Genomic DNA, 22,005 nt, shown 5'->3' on the forward strand with positions numbered 1-22,005 from the left:
GACTAGCCCGAGTCTGCCATCTACCGGCGGCTTGAAATAATTCATCTTGTGCGCAGCAGTCTAGTGTCCGGTTTGCAACGAACCGACTCTTCAAGAACGTGAAAGAAAGTGTTTCTTTCCCCGGAGTTAAACGGAGAGGGATAGAAAACACAAAATTAGATCATTTTTATCAGTTTCACCCACGATGGGAGATTTAATAGATTGTTAAAGCAAATGCTCGCTGCCTAGAACTAGGAAGGGGGGGGGGGGTCGGTTGACTCCGGACAGTAGTTGCTGGGGGACCGGGAAAAGTGCTTCCGCTTTGTTAACGGTGGTGGCATGGACCGCGGTGTTACGTCCGAGTCGGAATCTGAGTCTCTGTCAGACTTGGAGGGGTCGGATTTGTCCGACTTGGAGGTTAGATGGCTTTTGAAACGGGACTTTCATACATTGTAGTAACGGGGTTGGGCTGGGTGCGTTTGTTTCGTTGGGAACGGTGGACACGTGCCTGGTTGGAGGAGCTCTGAATAGGCTCGCGGTACAGGCTGTAAATGTTCGCTGTTTGAAGCTGCTCTACTTCTCTGAAACATGGTAGAATGTATTAATTACCAGTAACTGAAGTGGTCAAATATATCATTTCTAGATAATTAACAAGGAAAGCAGCGTTTTCAAACGGTAACACACACAACACATTGAAGGAATCCAGCAAAGCAGGCAGCGTCTACGGTGGACGTTTGGGGCTGAGAAGAGGTCGGGCTGACTTCAGTTCTGATGAAGGGTCTTGGCCCGAATAAACGTCGATTATTTATTCTCCTCCATTGATTCTACCTGACTTGCAGAATTCTTCCAGCATTGTGTGTGTGTGTTGCTCAACGTTACAGCGTCTGCAGAATCTCTCGTGTTTGGGGTTAGCGGACGCTATGCTGATAAGAATTGTGTGATTTTTCGTCCAATTTGATCGGTTACTTGTTCCATTTCGGAACAGCTGACTTTCCAGGCATCGTTACAACCGTCCAAAAGAAACCGACGTATTGTTTTCAGGTTCACAGTCGGCAAAGTGCCTGATGTTGGACTGTGTTAAATGTCTGGACACCCTCAGGGAACTTGGGGCTGATGCATTCTCACTCTCTATTGGGGTATCTTGAAAACTGAGGCTTTTCTGTTTGGAGGAGGTAAAATAAGAGGCGATTTGATAGAGGTGTATAAATATGGGTGGCAGATATAGTGGACAGCTAATGCCTTTTTTCCCCAGGCAGGGCAGCAATGGCTAATACCAGAGGTCATCCATTTAAAGTATAGAGGACATGTTAAGAGTTAGGTTTTTTGTACCAGGGTTGGTGGTAATGACTGATACAATTGGGATATTTAAGAGACTCTTAGATAGACATATGGATGTAAGAAAAAGGGAGTGTTATGGGCTGTGTAGGGGGGAAGGATTAGGTGTTTATAGAACGACGCAAGATTATGGGCCAAAGAGCCTGTGCTGTGCTCTATGTTCTATCCACTGCATGCCAGTCAATCTTAAACATCCAATTTCCAGGCATGATGTAATATACCTGTGGAATGGCACAATACGAAGCCCTGTCGTTTCCAGGTCCCAAGTGCATTAGTAGCCTGGAAATACTTTGTGCTTAAGGTTAGCATTCATGCCAGAGACCATCAGAACTATTTTCTACAGTTAATAAAAGTGCATTGCAAATTTTCGGGCTTAAATTCCAGTGGGACTTTCACACCTCATTGATACAATTTGGAATGAACTCTTTTCAGCTTCTTCTTGAAAAACATTTTAAGAATCTGGAATACTTGTTAATGCTCTACCATCAAGCAATCGGACAAGTTTTCTGACTATTGAAATCTATACTTTTCTTGGCACAAACCTGCCAATGTCACATTGCCCTAAGTAAGAAGAGCAACCAAATAGAGTATTACTGTATTTTCAAATAGTTCAAATACTTTCATCAAAAACCTGTTTAAGTTCTTGTGCACAAAAAAGGATATAATATTAAATAATGTGGGTCACAATTAAAAAATATAAATATTTCCTTTTCAACTCAAATTGTTTTAAAATTTGCCTGAAATCCATTGGGTGAATTGCTATGTCAGGAAGGAATGTCAGGAAGTTACGCTAAACCTGTCACAATGAATGTTTACTTTTCCACAGCTTCAAGAAGCTTTTTCCAAGGGTTTACTCAAGCCTGGTTTGAATGTAGTAGAGGAGACAGAGAAGCAATGTGTCAACAATGTGGTGAGTTTTTAACTTCTAATACTAAGCTCCGATTTTCTCAGTGTGCGATGTAAAATTGATGATCTGTCTTTGCTCTAAGGTGACTGAAGCTGGTGCCATGATCTTCTGACATGATGTATGTTGAGCACATTAATGGTCCAAAATGGATTATCTTTTAAAAATTTCTTAATTCAGAATATGCTTGTTGTCAAGGTCGGTATGTATTGTCCATACATACCTGTTCTTAAGAGAATGAAATGTGATGTTGGTAATAGAATTCAAACATTCAGACCGTTCCTACAGTGATGCAGGAAGAGCAATTTATTCTTCATTCAAGGTATCCAGTGGAGTGAAAGGCAGTTGCACATGATTCCCTGCAATTAAAACCCTTGTCTCACTTGGAGGTTGATGTTGCTGATTTGGGAGGTGCTGTCAAAGTAGCTTGAATGGGTAACTGGTAGAAGGTATACAATACAGCCATAGTGCACCACTCACTGGTGGATGAGGTAATAATGAAGCAGGTTGCTTTATCCTGGTTGATATTGAGTTCCTTTGATGCTGTTGAAACTGTAATGAGGTCAGTGACAAGTGTTCCATCCCACACCTGACTGTGCATTGTAGATGGTGGAAAACTTCTGAATGTATCAAAGGGGTGAGAAACCTGCAGCATACCCATCCCTGACCTTTTTATGTACGTAGAACATGGAAAAGTACAACACAGGAACAGGCTCTTCAACCCACAATGTTGAGCCAAACCAATTAAATTAGTAATTTAAATGGCCAACTAAACTAACGTTTTCTGCCTAACAATGCCCATATCCTTCCATTTTCCTCACATTCATGTGCCTATTGAAATGTTTCTTTATAGTCCCTCATGTATCTGCCACCACCGCCACCCCAGGCATCAGATTCCAACCACCCACTACTCTTACCTCCTTTGAATTTACTCCCTCACCTAAAATGCATGCCTTCTGGTATTAGACGTTTCAACCCTGGGAAAAAGATACTATCTGTTTACTCTATCTCTGCCTCCCATAATCTTACAAACCTCTATCAAATCTCCTCTCAGCCTTTGCCCCTCCAGAGAAGACAACCCAAGTTTGTCCAACCTCTTGTAAAAGCACATCCCTTTAATCCAGGTAGCATGCTGGTAAACCTCTTCTACACCATCATAAACGTCTTCAAGGCCATTCAAATGCTATTGACAGTAGTAGGCATTTAAACACTGCGGGCGGCCGGTCCCGACCTGCGCTGGCTCCCGAGGTCCGCTGGGTCCTAAGGACCACAGCACTGATTCCCCAGGTGCTAAACTGCACCGCACTGAGACAGGTTAAATGGGACAAGTGGGGGCTGTGTTTGGGTAATTGATCCTCCACAACATTCCACGTGGGAATTTAAACTGGAGGTGGCAGTGTTCTTTTTACGAGGTTGAGTTGCGAGTTCGATATCAGTTCTGCATGGATGGTACGGGAGTCACTGGATCAATAGTCAACCCGGCACGGGACTGGTCTGTCACTAAATCGAACTCGGGAACCTCCGTTCTCTAGCCCGGTGCTGATCTGACTGCGCCACCAGCTGACTGGAATGGGGGTGGGGGGTCAGGGTGAATCTTACTAAGAAAAATTTAAGCCAAACACTCAACACAGTGACAACGGCAACGACTTAAAATGGTGGACGGCTTTCTCCTTCCTTGGTTCATAAGTACGAGTTGTCTGTAAGTCAGACGTTCGTAACTCCGGGACTGCCTGTATATGGCTTGGGGCAAGTGGTCCTATGGGAAAACCCATCTGAGTGTCACTGATCGGGTTATTGGTAACTAAGTGCTGCTTCAGAGTACATATGTCACCATATACAGCCTTGAGATTCTTTTTCTTGTGGGCATACTCAATAAATCTGTAGAACAATAACCATAACAGAATCAATGAAAGACTGCCCAATTTGGGTGGTCAGCCAGAAAACAGAAGACAACAAACTGCAAATACAAAAAGAAGGAAATAATAAGTAAGCAATGATTATCAAGAGCATGAGATGAAGAGTCCTTGATGGCGCTGTCAACACTTTTTTCCATTATTCTGCTGATGATTGAAAGTAGTCAGTGCCCAATAATTACCCAGGTTGTATTTGTTCTGCTTTTTGTGATGGGGATGTACCTGGGCAATGTTTCTTTGTTAACCAGGTGTCATGCTTGTAACTGTACTGGAACAACTTGGCCAAAGGCACAGCTAATTCTGGAGCAAATGTCTGTAGTACTACAGTTTTCCTTAAATGTCTGATAGCTGAAGTCAGTGTTCTCAGCTGTTTCTTAATGCCACATAGTGTGCATCAAATTGGCTGAAGATGATGGAACTCTCAGGAAGAAGCTAGAATGGATCATCCATTTAGTACTTCAGGCTGAAAGTGGCAGAGTGCTTTACACGGTCTCCAGCATTGTGGGTCCTTCCATAGCTGAGAAAAGGGATATTCATGGAGCTGTGAGAAGTATAGACAGAGTTCATGGAAGGAGAGGCTTGCAAGACAAGTTTTCCATGCCACCGTGATACATGTGACAGTAATACACCGATTTACCAAACAGATTGCCTTCGTACAACTGAGCGTATTTGCTGGTGGCTTAATGGTTTAGAGTCGCACGCAAGTGCGAGCGATCAGGTAGATTTTCTCAGGAAGGTTTTCATGGCAATCCAATCATTTCCTTTTCTCATTATTACTAAACACTTTCTTTAAAAGTTCCTTATGAAATGGATTTCATACATCATTTGTAAGAGGAATGGATTTCATACATCATTTGCTTAACCAGACTGACTCTTGAAGCAGGTTGTGCTATATTTCCCTTCGCATTACTGCTGTTGGATTTCGAAAGATTTATTGTAGTGGTCACATCAGTTTCTGCTAATAGTTCTGTACACTTCCCAAACTGCTTACAACATTCTCCAATAGAATGAAGAAAAAGCACTTTGGCACACTTGAATTTTGTACAAAATTTAAATAATCCCACTACAAAATCCCCTGTAATATATTGAGCCAATTCAGACAGTCCAAGTGGGGTTTTGAAGTTTTAATTGGTGGTTAGCAAACTCTTCTACTTAAATTCTATATAGCCCAACATTTCTACATCTATATGCAGATCCCATATGGAAATATGAGTTAAAAATGATAAAGGGATTTTTAAGCTTGGACGTAATTAAAGTGTATAGTATGTTGTGATCTTTATTTAACATGTTATCCTTTATTAATTGAACTAATGCTAAAATATTTTGTTGGGAGAGTTCTTTAATGTGACTGAATGCTTAGCCACTTTGATCATTACAGCTTAATGCCAGGTATTGGATTCCTTTGAGTCAGAGCCTGGTGGCTGCAGGCATTAAAGATTGGCATGTTCTTCTCAGAGCCCTTTTATTTCAAAGCCAAGTACACTGACAAGTGTGTTTTGTCAGTCAGCAGAGAATGGAATACACAACCTTTTGGGTTGAGATCCTGAATGAGGATTGAGTACAGTGGGAGGATAGTGTGTAGGGGAGAGGCAGGGGCCAATAGGTGTTAAATAAAGTGAGAGATAATGGGCAGGTGGATCCAGGTAGGGAGGACGGAGGGAGGGAGGGATGGAGTTGGGAGACAGGAGGTGTGGGGGGGGGGGGAGGCACTGGGGGCTGGTAAAAAGAGCAGTATGATGGTAAAGACAGAGGCTGGACGGTGATAAATGGATACACAAGAGTTACAAGGGCTAAAATCCAGATCAGGGAGGTGAAAAAAGATAAGGCTGAAGCATAGTTTGAACCAGATGGGGGGGTAGGATAAGCACCAGTTTGTAAAAGTCTAGGGGTGATAGGTGGATGGAACCCTATTGGGGAGGGGAAGAAGTGGGTGATGGTTGGGCTGGAGGTGGTCATCAGGATATTGGTTTATTATTGTTTGAAGTACCAAGATAAAGGGAAAAGCTTTGGTTTACATGCATCCAGTCAGATAATGCCATACATAACTACTTCAGGTTAGTAAAAAGATTGCAGAATATAGTGTTGTAGCCACAGAGTGTAGTTCAGATAAGCAAACCAAGTGCAAGGACCATGAAAAGGTAGATTTGTTGATTGAGTCTTTGGAATATGTGAGGTCCATTCAAGAGCTTGATAACAGTGGGATAAAAGCCATCCGTGAATCTGCTTAACGTGTTTTCAGTCTTCTGCCCGACGGGAGAGGGGAAAGTGAGAGAGTCATTGCGGCAGGAGAAGTTCTTGATTATGTTGGCTGCTTTGCCAAGGCTCCAGCAATTGTAGGCAGAAGGGAGGGTGGATTTCCTTGATAACTGTATTCACTTCAGGTCCTGCCATAGGAGGCCTCATCTTGAAAGCAGATGTGGCAGAGACAGAAGCTAAGAGAAAGTTATGGCATCCTTACAGGGTGCAGGATGGGAGGGGGTGTAATCAGGGTAACTGGGTGTCAGTGTATTTATCGTAAATGTTAGTAAACACTTAGTCTCCTGAGATTTGGACAGAGGTGGAAAAAAGAGATGCATGTCCCTACAAATACTGCCTGATCCACTGAGTTCCTCTTCCATCAGATTTTTTTTCTCCACTCCCAGCAGTTTCTTATGTCTCCAGAGCTTTTTTTTCCCCCAAAAGAAACAGAAACATAGAAAGCCTACAGCACAATACAGGCCCTTCAGCCCACAATGCTGTGCCAAACATGTCCTTGCTTTAGAAATTACCTAGGGTTACCCATAGCCCTCTATTTTCCTAAGCTTCATGTACCTGTCCAGGAGTCTCGTAAAAGACCGTCATTTCTGCCTCCCATCACCAATGCCAGCAACCCATTCCACACACTCAGCATTCACTGTATTAAAAGAAATTGCCCCTGATATCTCCTCTGTACCTACTTCCAAGCACCTTAAAACTGTGCCCTCTCGTGCTAGCCATTTCAGCCCTAGGAAAAAGCCTGTGACGATCCACACAATCAATGCCTCTCGTCATCTTGTACACCTCCATCAGGTCACCTCTCGTCCTCCATCACACCAAGGAGAAAAGGCCCAGTTCACTCAACCTGTTTTCATAAGGCATGCTCCCCAAACCAGGCAACGTCCTTGTAAATCTCCTCTGCACTATTTCTATGGTTTCCACATCCTTCCTATTGTGAGGCGACCAGAACTAAGCACAGTACTCCAAGTGAGGTCTGACCAGGGTTCTATATAGCTGCAACATTACCTCTTGGCTCTTAAACTCAATCCCATGATTGATGAAGGCCAATGCCTTCCTAACCACAGAGTCAACCTGCATAGCTGCTCTGAGTGTCCTATGGACTCGGACCCCAAGATCCCTCTGATCCTCCACACTGCTAAGAGTCTTGCCATTAATACTATATTCTGCCATCATATTTGACCTACCAAAGTGAAGCACCTCACATTTATCTGGGTTGAACTCCATCTGCCACTTCTCAGCCCAGTTTGCATCCTATCGATGTTCCGCTATAACCTCTGACAGACCTCTACAATATCCACAACACCCCAGCCTTTGTATCATCAGCAAATTTACCAACCAATCCCTCCACTTCCTCATCCAGGTCGTTTATAACAATCACGAAAAGTAGGAGTCCCAGAGCAGATCCCTGAGGCACACCACTGGTCACCGACCTCCATGCAGAATATGACCCATCTACAACCACTCTTTGTCTTCTGTAAGCAAGCCAGTTCTGGATCCACAAAGCAAGTTCTCCTTGGGTCCCATGTCTCCTTACTTTCTCAACAAGCCTTGCATGGGGTACCTTACCAAATGTCTTGCTGAAATCCATATACACTACATCTACTGCTCTACCTTCATCAATGTGTTTAGTCACATACTCAAAAAATTCAATCAGGCTCGTAAGGCACAACCTGCCTTTGACAAAGCCATGCTGTGTATTCCTAATCGTATTATGCCTCTCCAAATGTTCATAAATCCTGCCCCTCAGGATCTTTTTTCATCAACTTACCAAAGGCTAGCAGAAAGGGTCTTACTCTGCTATTGCCAAATTCTGGGACATTTGTTTCCACTGATGTGATGTTAAATCCACAGAAAGAGGTAATTTGCTCTGTCCAGAAGCTGATCTCTTTGGAATTTAACACAGTCACGGTAAATTAGATATATTTTTAATAAAGCTGAATGAGCTGAAATGCACATCAGCTTTGACTGATGCAGACCAAAGGATGTTTACTTTGCTTGTGCAAGTGCATATTATGATCCCATAGTTGTTATTGTGCTGGTCATTGCACATATACAAATGTACATATTTGTGAATCTTCAGGTGGGCTTGAAACAATGCTTAGAAGACTTCAAGAAAGACCTGAAGTGGGTGGAGAGACTGGACATGACAAATGGCCCAGCTGCTGACATCATAGCAGAGGCTGAAGGGAAAGCTGTGGGGCAGGAAAACTCAAATATTGACCCAGAAGATGACTTTCAGCGTGAAGTGTTCTTGTAAGTATAATATTTCACACTTAACCTCTATCTTGTGGATGTTTAATCACTTTTAAGAGTGGCTACAGTTACTCAATTCTTCTGTGAAACATGTTGATCATACTTTGCTATACTAAATATTGCTTGAAGTTCTGTTGAGTATTTATAATGTGTATGCATTGCTCCCAATAGTGGCTGCAGTAATGTCAGAGGAGCCATTGCATTATGTTATCACTTACTAAAGCATCTGGAGTGGTAACATATTGTATTGTTTCCTTGATGTTCCTACAGTCTTCATTAAGAGCAATGCAGTTATGAATATTTGAGTTTTTTTTACATGGACTTATATCTTTTATTTAAGTTCCAAGTAAATTTTTTATTATTAAGGTACATATATGTCACCTTATACAACGCTGATATTTATTTTCTCATTGGCATACTCAATAAATCCAATAACCATAATAGAATCAATGAATGACCACGCCCAGCAGGACAGACAGCCAGTGTGAAAAAGACAACAAACTGCAAATACAAAAGAAAAGAAAAATAATAGTGATTAGTAAGTAATGAATATCAAAAACATGAAATGAAGAGTCATTGAAAGTGAGACCATAGGTTGTGGGAACAGTTCTGTGATGGGGCAAGTGAAGTTATCCCCTCTGGTTCAAGAGACTGATGGTTGAGGGGTAATAATTATTCCTGAACCTGGTGGCGTGAGTCCAAAAGCTCCTGTACCACCTTCCTGTTAGCAGCGAGAAGAGATCATGGCCTGGCTGATGGGGTCCTTGATAATGGATGCTGTCCTGCGACAGCGTTCAGTGTAGATGTGCTTAATGGTGGAGAGAGTTTTACCTGTGATTGACTGGGCCACATTCACTACTCTTTGTAGGATTTTCAGTTCAAGGGTATTGGTGTTTCCACACCAGGCTGTGATGCATTTTTAAATGTCATGCCAAATCTTCGCAAACTCCTACAAAAGTAGAGGCGCTGCCATGCTTTCCTCGTAATTACACTTGCATGCTGGGCCCTGGACAAGTCCTTTGAAATGATAATACCAACAAATTTAAAGTTGCTGATCCTCTCCACTTCTGATCCCCCGGGTCATAGACCTCTGGTTTCTCTTCCTGAAGTCAAAAATCAGCTCCTTGGTCTTGCGGTCATTGAGGAAGAGGTTGTCGCAGCACCACTCAGTTTGGCATCATCTAGGTAGTTCTCTGAAATTTATAAGTTTAGGTGACATACTTTATTCAGAATTTTGTTATGATTGCCCCTGAATCCTGATTTGTTTTTAATTATTACTGCATTGCAATATACTATAGACAACCAAAATAGATAGATTGTTGAATGGAAATATTTCTTAAATTTTAAGGATGTTGCTTATTAAAACCTGATGGAAGTTGTGAGATGACATTAAGTTAAAGTTGACATTGTTAAAATATCCCATTAGAAGGAAAAGGACTTCAACTTCAAATTAAATGTGTGATTGCTCTCAAACTGGTATGAATGGAAATTTTTTTGATCTCATGCTTTTTCCTTCCAAATTAATTTTGATAAAATATAATTTATCATGCTGTTGATTTATTTCTTATAGTTTATAACTTCAGACTTGATTCATTTGAACCAATCTTGATAAAACCATCAGCATCTTTGAAGATAGAAAATTTTTGCTTTACAAAACAAACATGCCTTTTCAGTACAATTACCGCACAGCAAAGTGGCAAAGTCCTTTATAATTTTTTGTAATTTCACCTGTTCAGTTATCGACAGGCACAAGCAACTACATTGAGTGCATTGCCTCGATTACAGCGACTGAAAATTGCAACAAAAAGACCAAGTGACTATTTTGCTGAGATGGCCAAGTCAGACCAACAAATGCAGAAGGCAAGTGCTAATGATCTTGGGCTAATAGATCTTTGCTTATTGGAAAGATTTTGTATTAACAGATAATTGAAAGTTAAATGGGTTTTGTATAGGACACTATTTTACAATTTCAGAATAAGCACAGTGTTAACAATAAGTAATGAAGCAATATTTCCTACAATTTGATCTGTTATCTGTGGTTCCAGGCTTTTAAGAAAAAAACATTGATAACGGTGGCAAACTTGCTTAGGGTGTGCTTTTTGTAGTCCTTAAACAATTGAAGCTTGCATTAACCCTGATTGGTTGTGATGAGGATGCTGAGACCTCGAGACAATATAGACCAGTTGAATGAGTGGATAAATACCAAATCCCGGGTAAATGTAAATTTTGTACTTTGGTAGCAAAAAGAAAGTCAGGTAATTAATTGTGAAATGTTGATACATAGGTATTTGTCAATCGATCACAAATCCCATACAAGCATGTATATACTGTAAGTGGGTGATAAGGTGAATGATATGTTGCCCTTCACTGAAAGAGATTTGGGGTGAATAAGCAAGGACAACTTGTTATAATATGCCTTTTGTGCAGCTTTGGCCTCCTTATCCAAAAAAGGTATGCCATACATTTGTATAATGTACCTTAAAACTTTCAGACTGATTCCTTAGGTTAGCAAGAGTGCTGCGGTAGGAGATATTGGATGACTTGTAGCCTCAGAATTACACCAATTAAATATATCCAAGTATTTATTTTATGTCTGATTGTTTCACTGCTTGTAGCAAACAAACATGTTTCAGGAGTCATTCCATTTCCTAAGTACATAGTTTAGTACTGCATTAACAGTTAGTTCATTACCAGAGATGCTTTTTTTCAGCAATTGTAGCTGAAATTTGGTGGTTTTGTGTTTTTTCAAGGAGAATGAGGAGATCTCCTATTTTTGTTTTACTCTTCCATAAAACAATACCAAAAAAAAGCTTATTCAGCTGGTTGCTTGCGGAATGTTCGGCTGCATGTCATTAGGTCAAATTTCAGCTAGTCTACTGTGAGCCCATTGGTCTAAATCTTAAAATGTTACTCTTTTTTTAGATTCGAGAAAAAATGTTATCAAAGCAGACGGCAATAGAGAAGTCTGAAAAGGCTAAGCAGCTCAGAGCATTACGAAAATATGGAAAAAAGGTATTTATTTTTTGTGCGTGAACATCCAAATAATGCAAATACTGTATGGTTAGGGCCTTTTTCTTGAAGTAAATAGACAGGTTCTGTCCAATGATAAAATTCAGCAATCCTTATAACATATTTTCAGAAGTTATGATATAATTTTAAAGTAGTAGGTTTTTAAGCCAGTGAAATTGTAGGGCAAGAAAAGTCATTGTTGATTTCTTTATTTAAGCTTAATTATGGGGGCTATGTGGGGATACCTGTTAGGAGTTTGAAAGGCACTGAAAGAACTTTTCTACTGTTGTGAAAGTGTAAGATTGAAGGAAATAACCCTAAAATCATTGTCAGGCCAATCAATAGAATTAGGTGGGAGGTCTTCAAATAAAGTGCAGAGCTCTCGCCTACATGTTTAAGTAAATGTTAGCTCATCTTTTTTTTGAATCCCAGTATGTTATATTTTGTTAGCATAAGTGAACATATTTTGTTCACATATATATATATATAAAAGGTCATATTTTGTTAGCATAAGCTGTGTGACTGGAGACTAAAGGCACAGATCAACTACGAATGCAAAAGTGGTACCACTTGCATTTAAGTTTCAGCCGAATAATGAGCTCAGGTTGTTACACTTTCTTGTTTAACCTGCAGGGAAAAAATAAATTGTTTCTGTGTCAGAGAAGTGTCAGATTAGAAGGCCACCTCAACGAAATGACTCCTATGAATCTATAATTACTTTGGGAAGAGCCAAGTGAATTTCATTTAGCTATCCATTTCTTAAATTTTGTCAGATGTACCGCTGTGCCGATGGTATAGCGTTTAGTTATTGGTGTGTTCAATGCAGTTAGTCATTTTCCTAGAGATTGGTATCGAGATCTAGAGAGCATAGGTTTAAGGTGAGTGGGGAAAGATTTCAGAGGAACTTGGAAGAGCAACTTTTTTTACACAAAGGATGGCATCTAAATGGAATGAACTGCCAGAGAAAGCAGCTGAAGCAAATTTTAAACAAAAGTTGAATAGGTACTTTAAATAGAAAAGTTTAGGTTATGGGCTCTCTTGGTTGGGCCAGAGGTTCTGTTTCCATGCTGTACGACTGTGTGAACAGGCAAAATGGCTGTTCCAGGCCTGCATAATATCTTGTCATATGACATTCTCCAAACTAAAACTGGCTATCAGTAATTTCTTGAATCAGAGCATTTATCATAGTTCTCCATTTGAAGCACTGGTCTTTGCTTCACCATTGTCGTCCAAATCCATGAAATGCATTTGGTTATATTTCTGTGTTCTAAAGTGGTTAGGCTGACTTTCTCATGTAATGCCACTCGAAAATGAATAAAGCGTAGTGATTTTTTTTCACTTCTAACTTAAATTGCTTCTTTACTGATTCTTTCAGGGAATATTGCAAAAGTAAATCATCAAGGAATTCAGTTAACTTCATTAAGGATTTATTTTGGGTCTCTCTTGATAAAGGCCCACCCACCAAGGAAACAAAATCTGGCCAAATCCTTTTTAAACTTTTTTTTAAGTGTACAAATTGCCCTTTTCTCTAGGCATGGGTAGTTCTGGTGCTTGAAGCTAATGTTTAAGAAGAAATAGTGAAATATCTGGATAGAAGTGGCTCCATCAGGCAGACACAGCATGGATTCAGGAAGGGCAGATCCTGTTTGAACAACCTATTGGAGAATAAAATGAGCTCATTGGATAGAGGGGAGAAGTTGGATGTTGTAAGCTTTGCAGGAGAGGTTCCATAATGTATTAAAAAAACCTATCTATAGGAAAAGGATGCATGGATTGTTGTGTAATGTATTAGCATGAATACAGCATTGGTTAACCAATGCAAGGCAGAGTTGGAATAGACACAAGAGTTACTGCAGATGCTGGAAATCCAGAGCAATGTACGCAATCTGCTGGAGCAGGTCAGTAGGTTGTGTAGCATGGCAATGAACAGTCCATGTTTCGGACCATCATCAGAGACTTGGAATAAATAGGTCTTTCTCTACTTGGCAATCGGTGTTGAGCAGAGTGCGGCAGAGCTCCGTTGCTCTGCCCGTAACTGTTCATGATATACATTAATGATTTAGAAGAGAGAATCGGGTATAGTATATCTTAAGTTTTCTGCTGACATTAAATTGAGTGCAAAAGTAAACTTCAGAGGATGCAGTGAGTCTTAAGAGAGATGGATAGGCTAAGTAAGTGGGCAAGGGTCTGGCAGATGAAGTACAAAGTTGGTAAATGCTGGCTCACCCACTTTGGAAAAATTGAAGGTCAGATTGTTATTTAAATAGTGGAAGATTGTAGCATGTGGTTTTTCAGAGAGACTTGGGAATACTTGTGCATGAATCGCAAAAGGTTGATTTTCAGGTGCAACAGGTTATCAAGTAAGCAAATAGAATGATGGCCTTCATTGCTAGAGGGGTTGAATTCTAGATCAGGGAGGTTATAGTACAAAAAAAAATAAAAACACAGAAAGCTGACAGAACTCAGCAGGCCAGACAGCATCAATGGGAGGAGGTAGTGACGACGTTTCAGGCCGAAACCCTTCATCAGGAGTGAAGTAACATGGGATAGTCGAGGGGGGATAAGAAGTGGGGGGAGGGATGAAGTAGAGAGCTGGGAAGTGATAGGCTGTAGGTAAATGGGCTAGGGGGAAGATGGAAAATTATGGGAAATAAAAGAGAAAGAAAGGTAGGGCTGGGGGGAGATTATAGTGAGGGTTATAGTACAACTTTATCAGGTCATGGTGAGGCCGTGCTTGGAGTACAACCTGCGGTTCTGTCTCCTTACTTGAGAAAGATACACTGGCTTTGGTGGTGGTGCAGAGGAGGGTCATCAGGTTGATTCTGGAGATGAAGGGTCACCTGGGACTATCTTGCTGTGAATTCAGAAGAATAAGGAGGGACCTTAGAGAAATACAGTGGATTCTGGTTAATTGCAGCAGGCACTTGTATAGGCAACTCTAAAAAAAAAAAACAACAACAACAAAATTTACTGGTCCTGATGTGTCCCACTCAACCAGAATCCACTGGTTTTGAAAGGAATGGAGGCGAGAAAGTTGTTTCCACTGGTAGGTGAGACTAGAACTAAAGGACATAGCCTCCAGATTTATGGGAGTAGATTTAGGACGGAGATGAGGAACTGTTTTTCGCAGAGTAGTAAATCTGAGGAATTCTCTGCACAGGGAAACAGTAACGGCTACTTTATTAAATATTTAAGACATAATTAGATTTTTTGGCAATGTAAGGGAATTATGGTGATAGGGAAAAGGCAGGTTGGTAGAACTGAGTCTACAGGCAGATATCCCAGATCTTAGTGAATGACGGAGCAGGCTCCACAAGCCAATGGCCGACTCCTTCTGTTCTTGCTCCATTTCTCATGCTCCTTTTCAACACCGTTAAGGCAGCAGCCTTAGATATTTTTTGGTTCAAGTAACAATTCTTGATAGATGACCAGAAGCAGTATTTTGTGCACACTTGCAGAAAATAGGATGTATCCTGAACTTGACCTTCCCAACATTCATTTAAGTATACTTCATATTTACAGATGAGGGGCCACAAAGGCAATTTGCAACTTGTCAGTGAATTCTGTTCTTTTATCAATAGGTTCAAGTAGAAGTTATACAGAAGCGCCAAAAGGAAAAGAAAGCCATGATGACTGCAGTGAAAAAGTACCAGAAAGGTTGGGGTTGTTTTGTTGCATTTACATGACAGGATAACCAAAGATTTTTTTCCAATTTCAATACTTTTACTCTTTTCAATTGCTTGGATATTAGTGAAAACAAACTAGATATACATTGAGGTGGTTTTTATTTTCTAATTTATTCGCAAATGCATAAGTGCAAGTAAAAAAAAATTTCTCTCTCTGATTTTCTTTGATCTTTAGGACTTTCTGATAAACTAGATTTCCTTGAGGGTGATAAGGCTTCTTCAACATCAAAGAAAGAAGGTGGTGGAGGATCTGCACAGCAGAAAAGGAAGTAAGATTAAATCAATGAGAAAAGTACATTTGTGATCCTAGTTGTATTTCTCAATTACCAATGACATAATCAAAAACGGTAGTTGGTAACCATTAATGTTCAACCGTTTTTTTTTAAAAAGCAGTTTTCTAACAGTTGGAAGTCAAAGTTGGTAATGCAAAAACTAGAAGGCAAAGCTGAAGGTACAAGAACAGGACCTGGGAGAAAACGTTAATAATGTCCAAAACTGTAAAAAGTTGATAGTTCAAATACAAGGCAAAGGAAGTGAAGTGAGGTGGGAGTTGGAACAGAAATGGTGCAAATCCAGAAATATTAATTAGGAACAAAAATGTATGCTAAAATTGTAGAGGACAGCTCACTAAGCCAGCAGCAAAAAGGAAATTAAGTACGTGGAAATGATAATTGAACAGCTGCTGTGTGAAGAAATAAAAGCAGAAGTTATTATCTAACATTGTTCAGCCCAGTGTCAAGACTGCAAGGTTGTATTAATGAGGCTGTTTCCTGAGATCCCATCAGATTTTATTCGAACAAAATAGAAGGCTATAAACATCAACTGTTGAGGGTGTGAGCCAGATGATTAAAATAACAGATAACTGGAAGCTCGAATTCATTCCTGTGGATCATACAGAGCTGCTTGCAAAGCAGTTTAATGCAATGTATAAAACTGAAAGTATGCGGAAAATGCTGTTTCACTGCAAGTTAAACAGGCAGAAGAAAAGTGTCACTGTCAGAGACCAGTCATAAAAGTCTACTTGATTTGAGTTGTTTTCCTTTGTGTATTGTGCTTGGTATGAGGTGTGGTGCAACAATTGGTATCCAATTGAAACAAGCAGTTTCAGCGACAGGTTACTATCGATGCAATGCTCCTCAGACAGGATGAAGAGGTCAATACTCCCCAATGCCATTAGGCTTTACAATTCTACCGCCAGGACTTAAGAACTTTTTAAAAGCTATTATTAATGCTTTTTGAGTTAGTGATTTAGATGCATATCATATTTTTTACTGAGTTAAGTATTGTATGTAATTAGTTTTGCTACAACAAGTGTATGGGACATTGGAAAAAAAGTTGAATTTCCCCATGGGGATGAATAAAGTATCTATCTATCTATCAGTTTGAGATTGTTTTGGCTTCATGGTGCTAGGACCATTTTGTTTCAACTTTTAGAGACATAGAGATTGATTCTTACCAAAGGAAAGCTAAATCTGGTGACTTGTTACCTGAGCATTATGATAATACTTCATACATCTCTGTAAATTTGTTCTGAATTTATCAGAGTAAGATAATGTAAGAAGATTTTTATTGAATAAGATTTTAGGACTTAGAAAAACAGTTGTTAAGGACCATTTGTGCTTTTTTTTTCAATCCAGAATGAATGCAAAAAGGAAATATAAAAATGAAAAGTTTGGTTTTGGAGGAAGGAAAAAGGGTTTAAAGAGGAACACCAAAGAAAGCTACGATGATGTCTCCAGCTTCAAAGCAAAAATTGCACATTCAAAAAATGACCGCTTCGGAAAAGGAGGAAAGAAACATGCTAATGTGAGTTTTTCTTTAGTTATGCAATTCTTTCAGAATGAGTTGACAATTTATGAAACAGCACCATTTTAGTCGCAAAATGCACAGAAACTCATGAATATTCTCCTTGAAAGTCTACTTGCCTCTGCCATTGTGCTTAAATTAATTTTGCTTCAGGCTAATCGGAAGAATATAGAAAAGAAAACTTAGATAGGATTTGCGGATGTGAGAAAGGAATTTAGTGACAATGGTGGAATATGAGGATGGTTAAATGGGTCGTAAGAGGATACTGCTTGAAATCAGACCATAGAAAATCTATTCTTGTAAGGATGGGCTGTAGCAAAGGTACTAAATAATTTATATTTGTCTTTCCAAGGAAGACAATGTTGCAAGAGTATCTGCAAAGGGATATGTTGAAATAACAATTTTTTTTTAAATCGATGAACTTATTAGAAGGCTTGCTATGCTTATTGACTAAGTGAGTCCTAATGGGATCCACCTGGAGTTGCTGAGTGAATTAAGAATGAAAATTGCAGAAGCATTGCCATAAACATCCAAAGGTGTGTCAATGTAAGTGGAGCTCCCTGCAGATTGAAAATGCAATTTTTGTTTTGTGAATAAGGCTCAATAGAATAAACCCAGCTTCAGCAGTTTAACCTCTGCTGAATTATTGCTTTTGAATGGGAAAACATTCAGAAGTAATAATTGAGTTCAGAATTAGCAGTCTCCTGGACAAGTTCTGATGGATGAAAGGTTGTTTAATTAATTTGTTGAAAGTTTTAAAATAATGAGGTTGGGTAGGAATGCAGTTGATATTGTGGGCTTTCAGAAGGTGAAAGAGTGACACATCATACATAGGCTTGTCACTGAGACTGAACCCTGTGGAATTTGTAGAGCAGTATGGATGAAAAGTTGGTTAAGTAGTGAGAACAACCATTTTCATAGAGTCATACAGCACAGAACCAGGCCCTGTGGGACTTTTGACTCCATAGTTATATTAATCCCAGTCTTATTGTCCACGTACTGATCAACACCTTCCCCGTTTTCTCACCCCTACACGCACACGTACATACATGCTTGGACGCACACAAAACATTTGGCAAGTTACAGTGGCCAGTAAACCTACCAACTTTTTAAAAATAAACTGGAAACACCTAAAGGAGACCTCAGCAGTCAGTCAGAGAACGGTCAAACTCTGCAGAGGCTGCATCAGGGTGTTGGAGCTGTAAGGCAGAGCTCTACTGCCTCTGCCATTTTGCCATTCACAATGTAGACTGGGTGCGCAGTATACAGTTTCCAAATTTGCAGATAGCATAAAACTTGGCAGCATGCTGTACTTTTGAGAAGGATTGTGCTCAACCCTTTAGGGAAAGATATAGGCAAGCTCTTGGAATTAGCACACAGAGATATTAAATATCTGCAAAAAGAAAGAATTCACAGAATATAAATTGTAGGGCCTGATTCTTAAAAAAAAAAATAGAGATCTGGGAGTACACGTATATAAGTCATTAAAGTTGTAGAGCAGGTTGACAAAGAATACGAGATCCTGGATTTTATAGGCATAAAGGCATTGGAGTTTGAAATACAATCCCGACATCTTCCAAGGAGTTTGTACTTCCTCCCCGTGGAAAGCGTGCGTTCTTTCTGGGTGCTCCGGTTTTCTCCCACAGTCCAAAGACTTGTCGATTAGTAGGCTAATTGGTCATTGTAAATTGTCCTGTGGTTAGACTAGGGTTAAGATCTGGGGTTGGTTGCAGCACAGCCCAAATGGGCTGGAAGGGCCTATTCTGTGCTTGAAAGTAACAATGAATTGTTAATAAACACAAATTCTGCAGATGCTGGATATCCAAATTGACATACACAAAATGCTGGAGAACTCAGCAGGTCAGGCAGCAACCTTGGGAATAAACAGTTGACACTATGTACCAAAACCCTTTTCAGGACTATTAGTGATTGTTAATACTGATTCAATCACAACTAGGGTATTGTCCAGTTCTAGGCATCACACTAAGAAAGACATGAAGGGCTGAGAGAGCATACAGAAGGGATTTACCAGAATGGTTTCAGGATTATAGGACCGTGCTGATATGGACAAGGTGGAGAAGCTAGGGTTATTTAAAGGCAACACAAGTGAATCTGCAGATGCTGGAAATAAATAAAAGCACAAAATGCTGCCAGAACTCAGCAGGCCAGACAGCATCTATGGGAGGAGGTAGTGACAACGTTTCGGGCCGAAACCCTTCATCAGGAGTGAAGGAACATGGGATGGTGGAGAGAGGATAAGAAGTGGAAGGAGGGATGAAGTAGAGAGCTGGGAAACGATAGGCTGAAGGGAAATGGGCTGGGGAAGGTGGAGAATTATGGGAAATAAAAGAGAAAGAAAGGTAGGGCTGGGGGGAGATTATAGTGAGGGAGGGAAAAAGAGAGAGAAAGAGAACCAGACTAAAATTATAGATGGGGGGGGGGGGTGCAGGGGTATCAACGGAGGACTGTGAGTTGAATGTTCATGCCGGCAGGTAGGATGATACCTAGGCGGGAGATAAGGTGTTGCTCCATCAACCTGCATGTGGCCTCATCTTGATGGTAGAGGAGGCCATGGACAGACATATCGGAGTGGGAGTGGTCTGTGGAATTGAAGTGTGTGGCCACAAGGAGATCCCACCACTGCTGGAGGACTGAGCGCCAGTGTTTGGCGAAATGGTCTCCCAGTCTGCGGCGGGTCTCCCCAATGTATAAATGGCCACATCGGGAGCACCGGATACAGTACTAGGGTTATTTAATTTGGATCAGCGAATTATGAAAGTGGGTGGGAGGGAGATGATAGTTTGGTAAATGTGACAAGAGAAATGAAGTAGACAAAAGGTAAATGGCAGAGGAAATTTTTTTATGCAGCGATGAATGGAATCTGTAATACACTACTAAAGGCAGGTAGGTTGATTCTGCAATGAAAGCAATTTAACAACTGTTGCAATGCTGCAGAGATTTTTTAAGTATTAATATTTTTTCCTGATGAATTTTAAAGAGAAATGTTTGGGGAAGACCACCTGTTGCACTACCATGGACTCCTTTCTTGTTTTTTGAACTATTTTTCTTCACTGACTTATACAATTTATGTGTAATTGTGTTGCTGCCAGAATCTACATGCCTGTGATTCTGCTGCTGTAGGTAGGTTTTTCATTGTACTTGTATCTCACTGCACTTGTGCATATGACAACAAGCTCTGACCTGGATGGTGGAGGAGGAAGAGGCTGTATTTTATGCCTGATTGTTAGCACCATGGAGACAATCGGAAGCCCAAATGATTGCCCTCCAGTGGAGGAACAGAAAAATAATCTACAAAGATGTATTTGTAGGATCTTCATCATCTTCAATGCTTTTGTATAATTTATGTCCTTGTATTTTTTCTCTTTTGGCAGAAAGAGAAGAATGTTCAAAACTTAATGATTTAAAATGCTAATTTCTGCTATTTTTTCACAGAAGCGGCCTGGCAAAAGGAATCGACAGAAGATGAAAAACAGGTCACGAAATTAAACTGAAAATGGATATGTTTTCATGTCTAGTTTTCCCGCAGTGTGGGATTTAATGAACTTGGCTTTCCTCATTTGTATATGTACATTGATGCTTACCTAAGGACATTGATACCAATAGAAATGAATTCTACTTTTGAATAAAAAAACTTTGGATTTGGTTAGAATCAAGGTCCAGAAAATGATTATTAACTGCAAACCAAAATAAATTTATAATAACTATAAATTGTGATTTATAGTTTTTGGCTTTTGGCTTAAAGGTAAATTGCACCATTTAGTTATTGCTAGATATTTGATTAATTTCCAAAATTTAATAAATGAAAGATTAATGATTTACTAATATTTGATCCTGTATATATCTATAACCATGGAGCATTTGAACAATGGAAAATTAAATCAATTCAGTTTATCTTGCATAACAACACATTTCAACTTTATTAGATGTATTTAATGACTGCTTTATGCTTGCATTGTGAAGCACTGTTACTATGACAATTTATATTTGGCAAATTTAAATCTCACTGTCAACACTTGTATAAAATCAAAAACTATTCTGGTTGACTGTAAGGTAACTAGAAAAAATTGCAATAGTATTTTTACTCTATTGCAATTGATGCCATAATTCCACAATTTATGCATCTATTAGATTGAACAAGAACAGTATCCATGATGGTGGTGTCATCTTGAGGTGACTATTCAGGTCATAGGATATTAGTGGTTTTAATTTCTATTCTCAAGACAAAAAGAGGGAACTTTTTTCCTAACTAAGTTCTTGACAGAAAGCTAAGTCTTTATGCTAATTATTAAAAGTTCTGGAAGTGCTATTAGAAAGGTAAGAAATTGCAGTGCAGGAAAAAATAATATTGAAACAATTCTTATGGCACAGAAGGTAATACTCCTAAACAGGAGTGAATGTAAATTATGCTTTGCTGTTCTATTAATTTTTAGAGGGGTTTTTGTGATGCTGTGGCAAAATCAGCTTGCTGGTTTTTAACTTCATTAAAACTCTCCCAACTGTTAACACATGACATTTTCCCCATGTGATTAAGTCAGTTAATCTAAATGGAAAGGAAATTTGGTTTAGCCAATGACTTACTGGTAATTTTAGAGGATCATGTCTTTGTGTCAAGTGTGGTGAATTTGAGAGTTGTGAAAGTACCAAAGTTTATGTTTGAATCTGGATCTCTAAGCAAAGATGTTTTCCCAAAAATAATTTTTCTGAATTTGCAGATATATACAGTATAGCCCCATACTCTAGATGACATTCCACTTATGCTCTTTACATCAGCCTGATACCAATTTTTTTTACATGTGCTCTTATGCTTATTCAGACCCCTGTGTGCAGTGGTGAGGGGTCTTAA

The 22,005-nt window shown here is 39.7% G+C and overlaps 1 protein-coding gene across 1 annotated transcript; it reads left to right on the forward strand.

The window, feature by feature from the left end:
• Nucleotides 1-283: 283 nt before the first annotated feature.
• On the forward strand, nt 284-20,986 carry ebna1bp2 (EBNA1 binding protein 2). The gene is made up of 9 exons (XM_073062983.1): nt 284-396; nt 2,141-2,224; nt 8,468-8,640; nt 10,377-10,500; nt 11,563-11,652; nt 15,231-15,306; nt 15,511-15,604; nt 16,973-17,141; nt 20,595-20,986. Exons 1-9 carry the CDS (start codon nt 319-321, stop codon nt 20,646-20,648), a joined length of 942 nt encoding a protein of 313 aa, XP_072919084.1. The 5' UTR covers nt 284-318; the 3' UTR covers nt 20,649-20,986.
• Nucleotides 20,987-22,005: the final 1,019 nt, after the last annotated feature.

This window comes from Hemitrygon akajei, chromosome 12 (assembly GCF_048418815.1).
Source record: "Hemitrygon akajei chromosome 12, sHemAka1.3, whole genome shotgun sequence".
NCBI lineage: Eukaryota > Metazoa > Chordata > Chondrichthyes > Myliobatiformes > Dasyatidae > Hemitrygon > Hemitrygon akajei.